This window comes from Mandrillus leucophaeus, unplaced genomic scaffold (genome assembly GCF_000951045.1).
Source record: "Mandrillus leucophaeus isolate KB7577 unplaced genomic scaffold, Mleu.le_1.0 Scaffold449, whole genome shotgun sequence".
Lineage (NCBI taxonomy): Eukaryota > Metazoa > Chordata > Mammalia > Primates > Cercopithecidae > Mandrillus > Mandrillus leucophaeus.
In genome coordinates, this window is record NW_012104798.1 from 246,237 (window position 1) to 264,014 (window position 17,778).

Consider the following 17,778-nt stretch of genomic DNA (forward strand, 5'->3'; position numbering starts at 1 on the left):
AAAAAGAAAAAAGAAAGACATTTCTCATGTAATGCCTTTGCCTTCTGCTCGTTTTCTTTCAGTTCATTTTGAGGGGCCAAATTTGCTTTCTATTCACTCAGTCATAAGATTCAGCCAGGCTTCTCTTGGATCAAGTAACTGCCAAAGGAAGAGAGTAAGTTAGAGGCAGGTCGCTGATGCTGATTTTGCGCACCAGAATGGGAGACGGTCTGAAAAATGAGGGGCAGAAACTTCCCAGGAACACCTGGGCAAGTGATTTGAGACAGGCTTTGACTGTTCTTTCCGGCTCTGGGTAAATTCTCTGGCAAGGCTGGGTGTGGTGGCTCATACCAGTAGTCCCAGCACTTTGGGAGGCAGAGGTGGACAGATCACATGAGGTCAGGAGTTCAAGACCAGCGTAGCCCTAGAGATAGTGAAACCCCATCTCTACCAAAATTACAAAAATTAGCTGGTTGTGGTGATGTGCGCCTGTACTCCCAGCTACTCGGGAGGCTGAGACAGGAGAATTGCTTGAACCTGGGAGGCCGCGGAAGTTGCAGTGAGCTGAGATCGGGCCACTGCATTCCATCCTAGGAGAAAAAGCAAGGCCTTGTCTAAAAAAAAGAAAAGAAAAAGAAAGAAATCTCTGGCAACACTAGTTTTCTTCTCCATTGGTCATGTAATATGTAATATACATTGCCTTTGCTATGAAAAAAAAAAATACCACCTAATATCTACATTGTACGAGCCCAACGTGGTCTCTATAAAGCTGACCTTGGTTCTATTCCCCTACCTTCCACTACCATTAAAGCCTGTCAGCTTTCCCTGATCTCATGGTACTTTCCATACTTTCCTAAAGGCTTTTACCAGGTGCTACTTCAAATTTCAGGTGTTTTCAATGGCATCTAAAATATTATCTCTTGATCTCTGGAGTCAGACTTGGGTTTTAATCCTGAGCTGGATATTTCCTGGTATAATCCAATGAGGCCTCCATTCCTTAACTTCCCCTTGCAAAATGGAGATAGTATTAGTAGCTACCTCCTATGGTTTACAGAGGATACAGTGGAATAATCCATATAAAGTACTCAGTATGCTAGTCTGTCAAATAGTGATTATTCTACACACATGAGCTATTATCTAAATTTTGTTTTTAATAGATTTTAAGCAGTGAAGACTAAGGATTTTTAAAAATTTTTAAATTTTGTGGGTATATAGATATATTTATGGGCTACAAGTGATGTTTTGTACAGATATGCAATGCTTAACAATCAGCTCATGGAAAAACAGGTATTCATCTTTTTATTACTTATATTGGCTTATATAGTACCTGGACCACACCTTTAACGACTGAATGGAAGATGAACAATCAGAAACAAACTGAATGAAAGCTAGGTTTTGAGAAGGCCAACCACTGTGGTGAAAACGTAGAGAAAGTTTGCCCCCTTTCTCCTCCTCTCTTTAATGCCTTCCCAGCCTGGAATCTAGAAAGACATAACGTGCCAAAATCCCTTTGTTCCCTGCCTCAGTTCATCAAAGGGCAGACTCATCTTTCATTTTCTAAAAAACATTATTTTTGTTCCAAAAGCCATATTGCTGGAATCAAAGCAGAAATGGGTTCATTACTGTGAGTAACTGGTGATTTTGAATAAACTGCACTTGAGGGATATGCTCTGAAGTACAAAAGTAAGAGTGTCTCTAATTAAGCACGTTCATTTTTCTGGGGACAGGTAAGAGATAACCTTCATGCAGCAGTAGAGCCTGAGCTGATGGACTCCCCAACATTGTTTTGAAGGAACTTCTTTAAACGGAAGCACCTGAAACAGCCTCACACCCTCCTCAGTTACGTGAGAATGCATTGCAGAGAAGAAAATGTTGGCAAACTCACAAACAGTATCCCTTTTCTCTCACTACCACTTCATACTTATCTGCTACACACACACAAACACACACACACACACACACACGACAGGGGCACAGACCTTTCTTGTATCTAATATTAATGCAGAAAGGGCGAGAAATCTTTTAAAAAGTCACAATTGAGTGTTGGGTTACTTATGCCGGTGATGTTTGTTTCATTGAATGCTTTGGGTATCCCTGGCCACTGTTACATGAGACACATGGGAAATGTGATGACCATCAGCCCCACTGGCTTCAGATGCTTTGGGACATGGGATAATTGACTAGTCCTTCACAAACCTTTGTTTCCTCATCCATAAGATGGAAATATAAACCCCTCTCTTCCTCAAAGAGGGGTTTTAAGAATGGACGAGTCTATGTGTTAGGCCCACTGCTTGAAAACATATGTGCTCCACGAAGATTAAGTATCATTTACAAATATTATTGCACCTAATCCTCACAACACTTCCCTGAAGGAGGGATATTAGCCTCATTTTGATGACCAGCAAACCGAAGTATAGCGAGTTCAAGCAATCCAAATGAGGACAAAGATTTGGAGCCAGTATTTAGGTTTCCTCTTTCTGTTGGACACTCTTAATATTTCTCATTTAAAAGGGAATTCAAGGCCCTACAGGAAGAAAATATATTGGATTAATATTTTAGTTTGAATCCTCGCTGCGACTTGAAGGTAAGAGTTGCATATATAGTTAAGTAACTTTACTTATTTAGATTGCAGTGTTCTTTTAGCTGAAAATGAAGGGATGCGAGTGGATGCTATCCAAGGTACTTATCATCCATACCAGCGATTTTAAGATATTTTGGGCAGGGCAATCTTCTTGGCTGCCTTCCTTGTATTGCTTTCATTGTTCACATGGGCAGGAACCACAAATCATACTCACATTAAATGCTGAAGACATAGCACAGCCAATATGTTTGAGCATGCAGTGCTCTTGGCTCACCTTTAAAAGAAGCAGTAGGAATAGGACTTCCTAAGAAAAAAAAAAAAAAGCACGGAAATCTCTCAGGGTCCACAGGCAGAGGAGGCACTCTGGTAACAGGAAATTGGGTTCTGCCAGATCAGGGAGAGAGCAGGTAGCTTTTTAGGTGAGAATATCAATCAGATTATTCATTCAACAACCACTCACTCCCTCTTATTCATCGCGCACCACTCTGCAATTGAGGATATTATATTGAACAAGACAGACAAAATCTCTACCTTCATAGGTAGGAGTTTATATTGTAACAATTCTGGCAGGAGACACTTAATAAACAAACATACATGCCAGGTGGTGACAATGCTTTGGAGGAAAATAACACTGGTTCAGAGGGTAGTGACTCCAGGGCCAGGTGAGGGAGGTTTTTCCATATAGTGTGATTAGAAAGAGCCTCTCTGTGATAGGAATTTTGGAACTAAGACCTAAGTCAAGTCACTTATTCATGGGAAGATATGGGGATAAACACTGCAAGAGAGGGAAATGCAAGGACAAAGGCCTGAGCTAATGAGGTAAAAATTTAAAAAGAAAAACCCTCAGGCCTTGGGAAGCACAACATAACAGCAAAGGAACCCGTAATTGTGACATCCAGACTGAGTAGAAGGACTCTCACTCTGATGCTCTTCAACAGTTCCTGCCGGCTGGGCATGGTAGCTCATGCCTATAATCCCAGCATTCTGGGGGTCTGAGGCAGGCAGATCACCTGAGCTCGGGAGTTCAAGACCAGCCTGGCCAACATGGAGAAACCCTGTCTCTACTAAAAATACAAAATTAGCTGGGCGTGGTGGCATGCGCCTGTAATCCCAGCTACTCAGGAGGCTGAGGCAGGAGAATTGCTTGAACCCGGGAGGCGGAGGTTGCAGTGAGCTGAGATTGTGCCATTGCACTCCAGCCTGGGCAACAAGAGCGAAACACTGTCTCAAAAAAAAAAAAAAAAAAAAAAAAAAGAAAAGAAAAAAAAAGTTCCTGCCTACATATGTTTCTCAGCCTCAAGTCATGAACTTTAAATGTGAACACAAAGGGCTTGACTACGGACATTCATAGATAAGGCAAGCTGAAGGGCTCTGCAGAGTTCACTGTACTAGAAAAACAGAACTCCCTTTCGAGTTCCAAGGTGGGGTGTGTTTAAGTAATATTAATCCTGTGAATGAGGAGGAAGAAAGATCCTTGAGTTTAATTAACTACTAGTTTGGATGCTTTTCATGTTCCAAAGTTACTGGAATTAGTGGATAAAACAGTATGTCAGCCAGATGTGGTAGCTCATGCTTGTAGTCCCAGAACTTTGGGAGGCCGAAACAGGAAGATCATTTGAGCTCTAGAGGTTAAGTCTGCAGTGAGCTGTGATCACGCCACTGCTCTCAAGCCTGGATTACAGAGCAAAACCCTGTCTCTCTCTTTCAAAAAAAAAAAAAAAAAGAATGTCACAAGACAGTTTGGGGGATCATTTTGGGTGTAACCTTCACCCCTGTGCTGATAAGCACTTGTGCCAATATTTGGATTTTTAATTCATTTAAAGCCCTGTTGGATAATGGGACGAAGTAATTGGTTTTGCATTAAACAAATCAGAATTTGAAGCTTGGTTCCATCATTCACCAGCTGTATGACCTTGAGCCTGCTACTTAGATTCTCTAAGGCTAGTGTTTCACCTGCAAATCATCATCCCTACTTTTAGAATGTCTAGGAAGGAGCAATGCATTAAATCATCTGGTGTGTAGTAATCACCTAATCATTGATGACTTTTATTATCCAGCAAACATCTAGGAAGTAAGAAGTGCCCTCCATGGAGGCACAGTAGGGACTATCTAGATTAGCAAGGCGTGATTTCTGCCCTCTGGCAGCTTACCCTTTAATGGAGAGAATGTATACCCATATGGCTATCATATAATACATCATAAGTAGGAAAAGTACCATAAAAACACACAAAAAAAGAGAGATTTGATCCAATTCTGGTTGAAGTTTCCATGAAAGAGTTTTAAGAACTTGACAGGCAGAGATGGTGTAGAAACGTTTTTCTAAATAGATAGAGCGGTTTGAGCAAAGTCCTGGAAATGGAAAAGCCCAGGATGAGTTTGGGCGAAGGAAGCTGAACTGTCAGGCAGAGTGTATTGACAGGAGTAAGACCACTGAGGTGCAATCCTGAAGGAGGTACCGGATCATGGAGAGACCAGCATGCTCTTCAAAGGAGCTTCAACTTTGTTCTGCAGGCAAATAGGGAACCATGGAAGGTTTCTGATTAAGAGAATGATAAGAGGAGGACTGCACTTCCTCCAGATTGATTCCTCTGGCAACCTAACAAAGTCTGAGCAGAGCATGGAGACACTTGTGAAAAACACGCGAGGTGGTAGTGATTGAGCACTCACTCTTTTCTAAAAGTGTCACTCATTAATTCCCTCTAAAGAGTGATGAGCTAGGTGCTATTATGCCTCTCTTTATGGATGAGGACATTAAGACACAGAGATGTTAAGTAACTTACCTAAGGTCACACAGCTAGTAAGAGATCCCAGTGGTCTGTCCCTGGAGTTCATATTCTGAACTTATACTCCACTGCCTCAAAAATCAACCCCCAGTGAAGGATGCCTTCTATCCCGCTCTGCCTTTGCCTCATCTCTTTTGCACTCTTCGGTCCTCAGCTTGTTCATCTATGAAATAGGAGACTTGAATTGGCTTTCTAAGATGCTTTCCCTCTCTTGTATTTTTTTTTTTTAAATTCTGTATTTCATTGTGGAGCTAATCTATTTGGGCAGTGTTAGGAGGAAAGAGAAAGATGAAATAGTTGTGCAAGAGAGAGACAAAAGCTTCAGCTTTTCTTTTTTATTTTATTTTTATTCTCAAACTTTTCCTGTTTCCAAATTTACTTAAATCATTATTTGTAAAGGATAGAAGGAACACATTAAATACTGTATATATTTTGGTGTATTGAATGGTATGAGGTAGTGCATAGGAGGTAGCTGTTAAACTCAAATACTATGCAAACATGATGAATACTTATTCGTTTACTATTCCCATGCTTCGAAAAGATATGATAGTTACTACTCAAACCAGAATATTAGTTCTCAGTGACTGAGCTTTCGGATAAGGTGACTCATGGGAAAGAAAGTCAACATTGAAGGACTCCGTTAAGCCTCGTTTCAATCTGCACTCAGCTAGTTGGGACAAAATACACATTTGGATTTTCCTTACTGGTCAACAATGTTTCTGAAACAGCTGAATGCAAGTTGTCACTCCACCACTCAGCGTTGTCAGGTTTTTCTCCGTATTTCAAGGTGCGGTGCTCTGCTCCCCGTCTGCAGCGGGAGTCCAGCCCTTGCTTAGGTTCTCTTGTTTCCAAGGCAACTGGCCGGCCCAACAAAGCCACTGGTGGCGGCGGCGCGGGCGCGCGGAGTCCCGGGGCGCAGAGCCATCTCCGCCGCGCCGGGCCTCACGTTTCCTCGGGACGTTCCTGGTGACCTCGTGGGTCCTCGGGTGATCTGAGCGAGACTTGATGCGTGGCTGTCTCTCTGTGCAAGAGTGATAACGAGGAAGCCGATAATTCCGACAGGCCCGACTTTATCCGGCTGCCACTTCTGGCCTCTGCTACAGCAGACAGGATGAATGCATTTTCTCTCTCTCACGCCCTTTTTCTCAGCCTCTCCATCTCCATCTCGCCTCCTTTCCCTTCTCTCTCTCTTCTCTCTCTCTCTCTCTCTCTCTCTCTCTCTCTCTCTCTCATACGCTCTCCTCCTCCCCTTTCTCTAGCAGTAGCCTTCTTAATGTAGTTTAATGGCTTTACAAAGAAAGCCAGGCAGAGGAGCACTTCTCAGTGGCTGTGGTCGGACCATGACCTAGCTGACCATGAACTTGGAAGGGCTTGAAATGATAGCAGTTCTGATCGTCATTGTGCTTTTTGTTAAATTATTGGAACAGTTTGGGCTGATTGAAGCAGGTTTAGAAGGTAAGGGAGTGCTTTTTAGTGACTTCTGAAAATTCTCTGTTTTGCAATGAAAATGTCTTAGATGAATGTAGGAGGCACCTGAAATGAGATCAGAGAAATGTTACTCTGGGATGGACTTGAAGGAAGCCAGGTTTTTCAGGGTAGCAAAGATTAATGAAATAAACTTTTGTAAGTTGCAGTAATGTTTTCACAAGAGGATGTTAAAACTAGGAGAAACACTTTGAATCAAAAATGTGAGAACAAAAACTGAAGTAGTTAAGGGTTTATAACGGATCTACCTGCTTGTTTTGAGAGCATTTAGTCCATAATAATGTTCGGTTATCTAATATCTCCTTTTATTGTATCGGCAAATTTTATTTGGGTATATTGTGAGATCACTCATTTCTTGCTATACAAATGCATTGATCAAATGGAAATAAAGAGACATAATTTCTTCTGGTCTAAGGTTGGAGCCTGAGAATGGCAGGCTTTTCATAAGGTCATCTGGAGAAGTGTTTATAATGTTATCTATTTTACATACTAACAGAGATTCTAAGGGGAAAAGACTCTAACTCATATAACAGACTTTAACATAGATTCCAGGTAGCCAGTTGTTTTTCAAGTATTGCTGTTTATGTTCCTTAGAGGCTCATTCTCCTGTTCTTGTCAATCACCTCTTTGTTTAAACAGTAAATTTTGTATTTGCCCTTATTGTTTCCTAAATTAAATCTTTCTCTGGGAATCTGGGTAAATTTACATTATAATTTTCTAACTATTCAGAACACATTTGAGAGTGTGTCTGCATACAGCCGGTCGTTGTTTCTCTAAAGTTGGCAGAGCAATTTTTGAAAGAAGCTCTAGATGATGTTTGACGTAGTTATGTTTAGATATTTTCCTTGCTTCAAATTTTAAACTTAAGTAAAAAGGAAAATACGTTATAAATGTATTTACATCCACAACTAATCCAGCCCTCCAGAGAATGGCTGCCACAGTGTAACACAAATGAGATTGCATTTACAAATAGCAAACATTAAATTAAAATAAGTGTGTCACTCTGATGTAGGTTACCAGAAACCTACATTTATAACTCATGGGGCGGGGGATGCAGGGTGCAGGAGGCGGGGGATGGTGGAGAGCTGGGTTTGTTTGTTTAATTTTAAAATAAGTTGCAGAATGCTTTTGGCAGCCCTGTCTGATGGAAATATCTGTAGTTCTAGAAAGAGGATAAATTCTAAAATCTAGAAGTGGCCATTGCTCTTTAAAATTGACTTCATGTTGTACACTGTCATGAAACCAGTAACTTGGTTTGGCTTCTCTGTTCATTTGTGTGTGTTATTTTACTTGGCAAATGTGATTGGGACGTCCCATTTCAATGAGCTGGTTTTTATTCTCTGTGAGACTGACAATTCATGGAATAATCTCAGAATTCCTGGCTCTGTTGAGGGACTTGTTTTATCTTATTTCATGGATGTTGTGTGGTCATTCTTTCAGCTCTTGTGTAGAGGGCTTTGACTCTGGATGTGGAGATGACACTTACTCTAGTACTGGTTCTGCTTGTTTCAGGAGCCCCAATATTCACTCTCCCATATGAGAACTTGTGTTTCCTTCCTCTAACAGCTGCTAACCTCTATGAAGTCTTTCATTTTTATTACTTACATTCAAAGTTGTACTGATTTGTATGAACAATTTCTCTCTTGTACTTTATGTTTTCTAATATCAGCATTCTCCAGACCAATCTTGGACTAATACTATGGAGAGAATGCACTATCTCAGAAACTTTAATATAAACTTCATATATGATTTCCAGTGATTGTTAGGAAGTAATTATAAATGGTAAAATGTTGATAACCACATTAAGGAAGAATTATTTAATGCGTGAAAGTTGATAGAGAGAGAGAAAGCAATCATGTTTTTCATCTGAAAGTCTGTATAAGACAAATCTCCAAAGTAAATTTTAGAGTGAGAAGACCTTTAAAACAAGATTTAAGTTGACTACATTCTTTGCTAGCTGGAGATAAAAAACAAATGAATAGATTGATATAGCTAATTGTATATAGTTCAAGTCTGCAGTTCAGAATATGTGTACTCTACAGTTACAGCCTAATTTTAATTAATAAAAGGATAAGCAATGTTTATTATCAAGCTAGCATCTTCATAGTTTTTTTCTGAAACTTTCTTTAAAAAAAAGTGCTGATGTTCATTTCATTCAGATTTGTTTTCACCTAGGAGTTCCTTTCCTCCCGCACCATTTTGCATGTCTGAGTTCAGAAGATAATGATTTATTTCATCTTTCTTATTTCTGTCTGCTCAATTGTCCTATGAAAGAATTTGAATATTAAGTAGAAAATCTTGAACCTAGGTTAAAGCCTTATGAGGATGACTGTGAACTGTTTCCCTAAATCATTAAATCTCGTCATGTAAACTTACAACTGTTTTACAGTATACACGATATTCAGAATGTAGTTTTTCTTTTCTGTGTTATATTTGTAATATGCATATTGTTCTGAAGGGCATATAAAATATGACATTTGCATAATGTAGTTATTTTGCTTTTGTCTATGTATAGAATACATGTACTTCAAAATAAATTGGTAATGTAAAAGTCTAAAATATTTGTATTTGCTTATCTTTGAGTGCTTTGAGTTTTCCTTCATTGTAGAAGATGGGGGATTAGGTCCTTGAGTCTTGGATCCTGTTCTGATCTATATATGATATTCATGAATACATAATACTACACAGAGATCCATGTCGTATGTTTATAACCTGAGAGTTACAGTTATCAGGTAACATTCTTTCTCCTGAGAATATAAAATAGTAGTTGGAGCACAAATGCTTATGCCTCCTCTGCCACTCTCTTACTTTCTCTAACATTGGCTAAGTCACTTTACCTCTCTAGTTTTCTAGTTTTCCAAAATGAGAAAACTGGACTTGATAATCTCCATGGAACATTCAATTTCAAAACTTCAATGGGTGTAACAGGTAATTAAAATTTGAGAATTTATGTAACACATATCATTTACCATAAAATAGATATCAGTGGCCTACTTTAAAATTGACATACAGTATAACCATTAGACTAATCTTTCCTTCTCTTCCATAGTGGGATAATTCATCTTACCTCTGGGAAATATTCATTGTATTGCAAGAGAATAGAGAAATGTCCTTTCCTGTAGCTCTAGAATTTGACATTTGGGGCTGCTATTTCAGGCATCCTCGTGATACAGTTTCTTGAAACTTAGAGTTCCAATAACAAATAAGCACATCATATTATCATTTATTAACTCATTTATTAACTTTTTTGGTATTTCTATTAAAATTTATTACATTTTCTTTGTAAGAAAAGTAATCTTAATGCCAGCTCAGTAGGCATGAAAATAATAGTGAGAAGCAGATTTCTAAGGATAAAACACAATACTAGTGGCCAGGGTTTTAAAGTCAGAGACTCTCTCTACTTAGTGGGGAGTTTAGGGGGCTCCAGAGTTGTGCTGGTTTGGAACACTCCTGAAACTTCACAACAGTAAATTGCCTTTTTTTTTTCAACTATAAAAATGAAAGTGGTTTTCTGTTAATGCATTCTAGGGAGAAATCGAATCAAAATTTTAATGGCAAAGCGATTTCATTATCTCTATATGCAACACTGGGCTGTGAAAATATCTACTTTTCATCTAAATATGTATTAAATTATGCTGAAGCAGTTACTGAATTAAGAAAGAACCATCCTTCTACAACCCTTAATAAAAGCAAAATTTCACAAAGATGCATTAACACACATGACTTGAAAAAAGTCACTTTTATTGGTAATTATCTTTGATAAAAAGACAAAAAGAAATCAACTGGTAATCTAAGTCCTTAGGATAAGGACTAGGCTCTCTTTTGTATTTATTCAACTCATTTTATTTAGCAAATATCTGTAATACTGTAATACAAGCTTTCCCAAGAGACTTAAGCAAGGTATTAGCTGTATATGCAAAGATGGATTTTTAAAACCTGAGTTCTTAATTCTCCCGTGCAGTTGACAGAAGTGAGGAAGTGCTGGATCTGTCAATAAAATGGGCAAACTGAAAAACGTCACTGATGGTATGTTCAGACCATGATGCTTAATAAGGACCAAGGGGCTAGAGATGACTAGGAGGGACTGATTTCCATCTCAAATAGCTTCATTGAGATTCACAGAGTCTTGTTCTAATTTTCCCAGCATTCCGCTTCCCCCAATGCAATGGCATGCCAACGCTTATGTGTTTTGGAGTATCAGAGAAGTCTTTGTAAACTGTAAAGTTTAAGAAACATAAAACTACTTTATATTAGAAAACATAAAGATACAATCTTTTTATACCATCTAGGAATGAAATAAAGGGAATACATATACCATCTTTAGGGTCTCTTATGGTTCATCTTTTCTTATTTCAAGAACATTAATGCCTAAAAGGGGACTACTAGAAGAAGAAGATTTAGTATATTCAGAGATTACACTCAGGGGATCTAAAGTTATTTAAGTTGGATTCTAATCACAGCTTCACTTTTTATTAGTCATGTAATTTTAGACTATTACTTGACTGACATAATCCTAATTTTTAGCTATGAAATGAAACAATTATAAATAATGTTAATATCTTACTTTTTATTATCAACTATATGTCAGACATGTTAAAAAAAGAGTATAGTATAGATATATTATTCGTGTAATAAAGTATAGCATGGCAATATCTTATTTAATCTTCACCATAATCCTTTAAGATAGATAATCACTTCCACTTTAGATATAAGAAAACTTAGACCTATAGAGTCCACTGAATTTGGATCAAGGTTACTCAGCTAGTAAGTCATAAAACTGGAATTCAAACTCAAGCCATCAGACTCCATATCTTATTATATAATTTTCATTTCCTAAGCATTACAACATTATGGGCAATGGATAATAATTTTGCAAAGAGGAGAAAGTGTTAAATCAGGCATTCATTAATGGCTTTCCACAAGCCTTTCTTGGACACATTCTGTGTATGAAATACTCTCAATCACTTATATTATTTAATAAGCATAAGCATGCCTACTGTACTCTTCTAAACACAGTAAAAGAATATTATAAAGTCACTATAAATTAAACAAAATCTTGTAACATGAATACATCAGCATTAAATTTCAGTCAAATCAAGTGTACACTTTAGTTGGGATCTGGGGCAAAATTTGAAAAGAAAATAGACGGAAGTGTTTATTCTCAAACTGAGAGTTGATCTGGTTTGCTTTGGGAGACAAGTAAGATTGCTGGAAATAGATGGGGCAGAGAAGGGCTAGTGATTTTCGAGAAAGGAGGAAATTCAACATAAGATGCTACTGAGAAAAGTAAGACCTTGAACCCAGGATGACTATTATTCATGAAAAGGTCTGAGATGTATGGATTGGGTTGACTGAAGCATGGACGAAGGCAGTAAGATGATCCATATTGGAGTAATATTTTGAAGTAAGTGCATCCAGCAATGAATTAAAGCATAACACAAGCATCAGTTGGGTTTTAGCTTGATGAAGATGGTCATCAACAGAAAACACACACCCCAACCTTTCTCAGCAAGTAAAAAACAAGAAGGAACACTGATGGTTCTAGTTACTGAGAACAAACTACAAGGGAGGGAAAAAAGCTTACCTTGGCTGAGACCCTGTATAAGACAAAGAGGGTGAAAAAAAGTGTTGCCTATGCCTCACCTTGAAATTATCATCTCAACCATGCAAGACTGAAAGTGTTATTTCGATTTTGCAGATGAATAAACTGGAAGTTCAGGGAGAATAATAACTTGCTTAAAATCACAAGGAAATAAATGAAGGAGTCTGGATTAATTCCAATATCTTTGTTGTAGTGCCAATCCAAAAGGCATTCATTGTGACTGCACAAGATAAATATTCCAAAGTAAGATAAAACATACATAGATATGTAAAAGTCATATGCAATATAAACTTCTCTTACAGAATATGCTCATGAAAATTTAAAAACTGTATTTAAGAATCTGATTCTTTTTTTTTTCTTTTTTTGCTTCTAGTTCTATGTAGAGACATTAGTAACAGCATGGGTATGATAGTGAACCCAGAAAAATAAGGAAGAGGGAAAAATAAGAGAAGATACATCAGTAATTTAGATAATTGTAACTCTGATTTATCAAGGCTTCATAGAACAAAACATCCTGCAGAAACTGCCAGTTTCAAATGGATCATCTTATAGATAAGGAAACTGAGTCCCAGAGAGACGAAATGACCTAAAAATGATTTGTTATTGACAGAACTATTTTCTGCAAAGAAAAAGCTAATGAATTATAAGATAAAGATCAAACATAACCTGTTTCATAAAATGCTTATTCAAATTGTAGTTCTCTTGTTATTCTGCTTATGGTCCAAGAATTTAGGGCTGAGTGATAGTGAAGTTGCTTTTTTTGGCATAACTTTAAGGTTAGAAATAGGTGCGATTACAAAGAACTATCAGGCTGAGGGATTTAGCCGTAAATTGAGGTGTTTTTCACCTCTATGACTTGTCTGAATACGTTTAGTAATACTGAGTCATAACTATCTGGTAGCCAGTTCAGATACCCCACAGATGAATTTCTGGAAGGCCGAAGTCCTATATCAAATGTATGTGTCATTGATTGATTGGGTTGGGTTTAAAGCTGGTCTGGTGGCTATTTGTTACCACAATCAAATAACAAGTATTCATCTCCTTTCCATATATATATATTTGATATAGCCCTTGGCTTACCAGAAATTCATATATTTATATATATATATACACACACACACATGCACACACAATACATATGTACTTATGTATGTGTGTATATGTATACACACACATACATACATAAATATATACACACACACAAAAATCACAAGGTCAGTTACCTTAATTGTTCAACATGACAATTATTAAATTCTAAATTCTGTACCTTCCTAACTGCTTGCTTTGGTGCCACCATCCCACAGATGTCTGCCCTAACCTCTCTGTTTGAAGTTCACCCCCACCGGCCAGACTGTTCATGACAATTATTTGAAAAGCTTTTGATTAGGTCAGTAGACTAATCATCAAGACAAATCTGGCTGCTGGAATTATAACAAGTGTGTGTTTCAGTTCTCATAGGGAAGCCATAGAATGTAGAAACTAAGAACAGACTCTGAAGCCAAAATAATTGGATTTGATAATAATCCCAGCTCAAATACATCGTGGCTGTAGGCCTTGAGTAAGCACTCCAACCCTCAGTACTTCAGTTTCTTTATCTACTAAATTGGAAGAATCATAGCATCTCCCTCTCCTGCTTGTTTTGTGGATTTATATAGTTGGTATTTGTATATGTTTAGAACACTGTATAGGATTATAATAAGTTATTTGTGTTTTGCCATTATAGCTAGGAACCATCATCTTTCCATCAAAAAAAAAAAAAAAATACCTGAAACCAAAAGTTGCTTCATTGCTTGGTAAACAAGGGACAGCTGTGCTTGTAAGATGCTGTCACTCAAAACCAAACACTGCTGTTGCTATATAGAGTTTTAGGCTTTCCAAAGCATGGTTACTAATGCAAAATTGTCATTGATTGATTGGGTTGGGTTTAAAACTGGTTCTGGTGGTGACTTGTTGCCAAAATCAAACAACAATTCATTTCCATTCTTAAAACTAGAGTACAAGAACTTTTTAATGGTGAATAACATTTAAGACTATCTATTGAGAACTCCCAAGTGCCAGCTACTGTTCTAGACACTGGGGATGCAGCCATAAGCTGAACAGATAAAGTCTCCATTCTTGCAAGTTCATCTGCTGAGTTTTGAGATATAAACTATAAATGCTACAAAAATAAGAACCAGAGTAGTTGTAGTAGATTTCATTCATTCATGCATTCATTCACTAACTGTATGTGCCTCAATTGTGGTCCATATGTTGTCCTAAGCACGGTATATGAACACAGTTGCAGAGCTTGAGAAATTTATATACTATTGGGGAAGCAAGACAAAAATATAAATAAAGGAATACATAGGAATATATAATCCAATATTTAATAGAGACAAGCACAAAATATGGCAAGGGGACAGAAATAGGGTGTTATTTATCAAAGGGTGGTCAGAGAAAGCCTTTCCAAAGAACCTACTTGTCTGAAAATACTTAAAAGAAATGAGTGCATGAGACAGGAGAGAGTCTGGCATTCCAGGCAAAGGAACCACCACATACACGAGACTTCGGTTAGAAGTGTACTTCATGTGTCCAAGGAGCACAGGCAGGCTAGTATAGCTGAAGCAGAGTGAGCTTGCCAGGGTGATGGGAGGAGCAATGGAGGGAGAGCCAAGGTCATATCCTACAGAGCCATTACAAGGACTTTAGGACTTATTCTTTGTTACTGGAAAGCCATTGAAGGGTTCAGATAGGAAGCCTCTACACAGTTCCTGACTCTACATTCTTTTATATGCCCTGATATTGTTTCTGTACCATACCTGCCTACTCCCAGACACTTCTTTGCTCTGCTCCAGATTCCACCAGGGCATGGATTCAACACTTAGTTTCAGACTTCCTTTATATGAAACAAGTGTCTGTACCAATCTTTAGTGTGAGCACAAGCCAAAACTTCAGTCCTCTTCATTGATCTAGGTTTTCCCTCTATCTTCCACGTGGGGTGAGCGGGTCTAGTTTCATTTCTTCTTACCAGGTTGCTTCAACAACCTGGGATATACACCACACTTATAATTATACTTTTAGGAGCAATATTATTTGTCTCAATAGAACTTTACTAGAGAGGGAATTTTGAAAAGTCAAATAATATTCCTTGAACACCTGCCATAGTGAGAATATTGTGACAGTAGAGGTAAAAAGGTGAATTTCACAAAAAAGACAATGTTGCTCTCCTTTGAGTAGTTCCTCCTCCCTCACTTATCAGCTTCAAAGGGAAATATTCAAATCAGGCACATTCCAAGTTGAGACGTGAATGATACATTAATATCCCAGGTAGAGGTACTAATAAAATTTCTTGGAACTAGCAAGAATCATAGAAAGTGTAGTCCAGCCTCCTCATTTTATGAGTTAATTGAGGCTCAGGAAGGTTAATTGACTTGTTAGAAATCACAGTGCTATTTGGTAGCATATATATTGTAATAATTACATTATCTATAATAGAGTGATCATTATATTCTAGGTGAGGACCTCACCATTTTACATTTGTAGTATCTGATTTTCACATATCCCTGTAAAACAACCTTATTAGCCACAATTATAGGAATTCTAACTCTTTACTTAAAAATCTATTGTGAGTGCTTTTCATCATATTACTTTTTTTTCTAGTTTTATTGGATTACGCCCAGGAAGATGGGAAGATTTGCTGGTACACAGGCAGAAACAAGGATTCTTATAAAACTAATAGGTATGCCAAAATGCGATGACACATTTGTAGTGAGGCTGGGAACCAGGCTGTGGTTCCGCAGGAAGTTAGGGCCCAGATCTTGTTGTTGAAGGTACATAGTGGGAAGACACAGAGTCAAATCCTAAGTGCCTGGTGCTCAGGCATTTCGGAGGTATCAAATGAATATAGTAGGAGAGTCTCAAGTAGGGAGGTTCCAGAGCTGGTGAGCAAGAAGATGACATTAGATGCTAATAATACCAAACACACCTTAATGAGCACTTTGTTGAGCATATATTAAACACTATGATCAAGACTTTATATGATCACTCATATTAACGATTTTTATGAACCAGTTGTTGAAAATTTAACAAATGAGAAAGTATATGCTTGTGAAATTTCAGCCATTCGCCTAAGATCATATACCTAGAAGTGGTCAAGGTGGGATTCAAATTCAGGCTGCCCACCTAGAGAACAAAGGTTCTCAACCACTGTGTTTCTGCCTCCCAGGTAGGGCTAGATCATGATCAGAGGCAGAATTCGTTTGAAGTAGATGAAGATTATGCTACAGAGACTTCCAAATGCATGGACCCCTTCTCATTCCTACTCTAAATAAATATTAACTTCCATACCCAATTTTATATGTGGCTTTTTTATTCTTTTCTCATAGACCCCACTTCCCCAAATCATGTGCTTCAGATCCCACAATACCAAGATCTGCTTCTGTTGTAATCTTAAAAGACCTTGTCTTTTCTTACACGATTAAAATTCATGACTGGGAACACAGAAAGCAAGATCCAATCCTACAAGACAGAGGTTGGGTATAAAGTTCCCATTAGGGGTCCCCCTGTCTCTCTGCCTATCTCTGTGGCCATTTAGACTTCATGCCTGACACAATTAGGATGGGATTATTTGACAGCATGACATTTCCAGTAGACTGCAGTAGAATGAAGTCCTATTTCCCGAAGGATTGGCTAAGAAACTCAGTTGAACTTGGACTTGCAGGAAGGTCTCAGGGGCTGATTGACAGCATGGCTGAGTGGAGAAAGTATGGACTTTCCCATTTAAAAAAATCCATAGAGTTGAACCCTACCTCCTTCACTTAAGAGTTGACATTGGGTAACATACTTGACTCCTTTGAGCTTCAGTTTCATCTTATGTAAATTAGTCACTGTTGTTAAGACTTACAGAGATGAATGGATGGTAGCTGGCTCTATTAATATATCCTATGAATGTAACCATTAATTGTTAGCTACAATGTTAGAAGCCAGATAGGACAGAGTAGATGAGGCAAGGGTGAACATTATCTCCTATTTATCATTTGTTTTACATATGGTTATATATCCATGTCCTACAGATGTCGAGTACCACCCTAAAACTGTTTGTCCAGATGCTTGTCCTCCTCCCCATTTAGGATGGATGGAATGTTTCATAGTCATAGATATTCATTCATTCATTCATTCATCCATCCATCCATTCATTCATTCATTGAATTAATATTTACTGAGCTCCTGCTGGGTACTCTTTTAGGTGCTGGGGATGCTATAGGGATAAAACCACTGAGGTCCCTGGTGTTGTAAAGGAGTTGGCTTTAGTTGCAGCAAAGCCTCTTTTCTCTGCATTATATGCTAGGAAAAGCAGAGAATGTAGGCTT

The 17,778-nt window shown here is 38.0% G+C and overlaps 1 protein-coding gene across 1 annotated transcript in view; it reads left to right on the plus strand.

The window, feature by feature from the left end:
* Window positions 1–6,578: 6,578 nt before the first annotated feature.
* The window catches only part of KCNIP4 (Kv channel interacting protein 4), a 611,550-nt gene continuing 600,350 nt past the window's right edge, over window positions 6,579–17,778 (plus strand). The window contains exon 1 of the mRNA XM_011994264.1: window positions 6,579–6,798. Coding sequence (XP_011849654.1) covers window positions 6,699–6,798 — 100 coding nt within the window. The 5' untranslated portion in view covers window positions 6,579–6,698. The remainder of the gene's footprint in view (window positions 6,799–17,778) is intronic.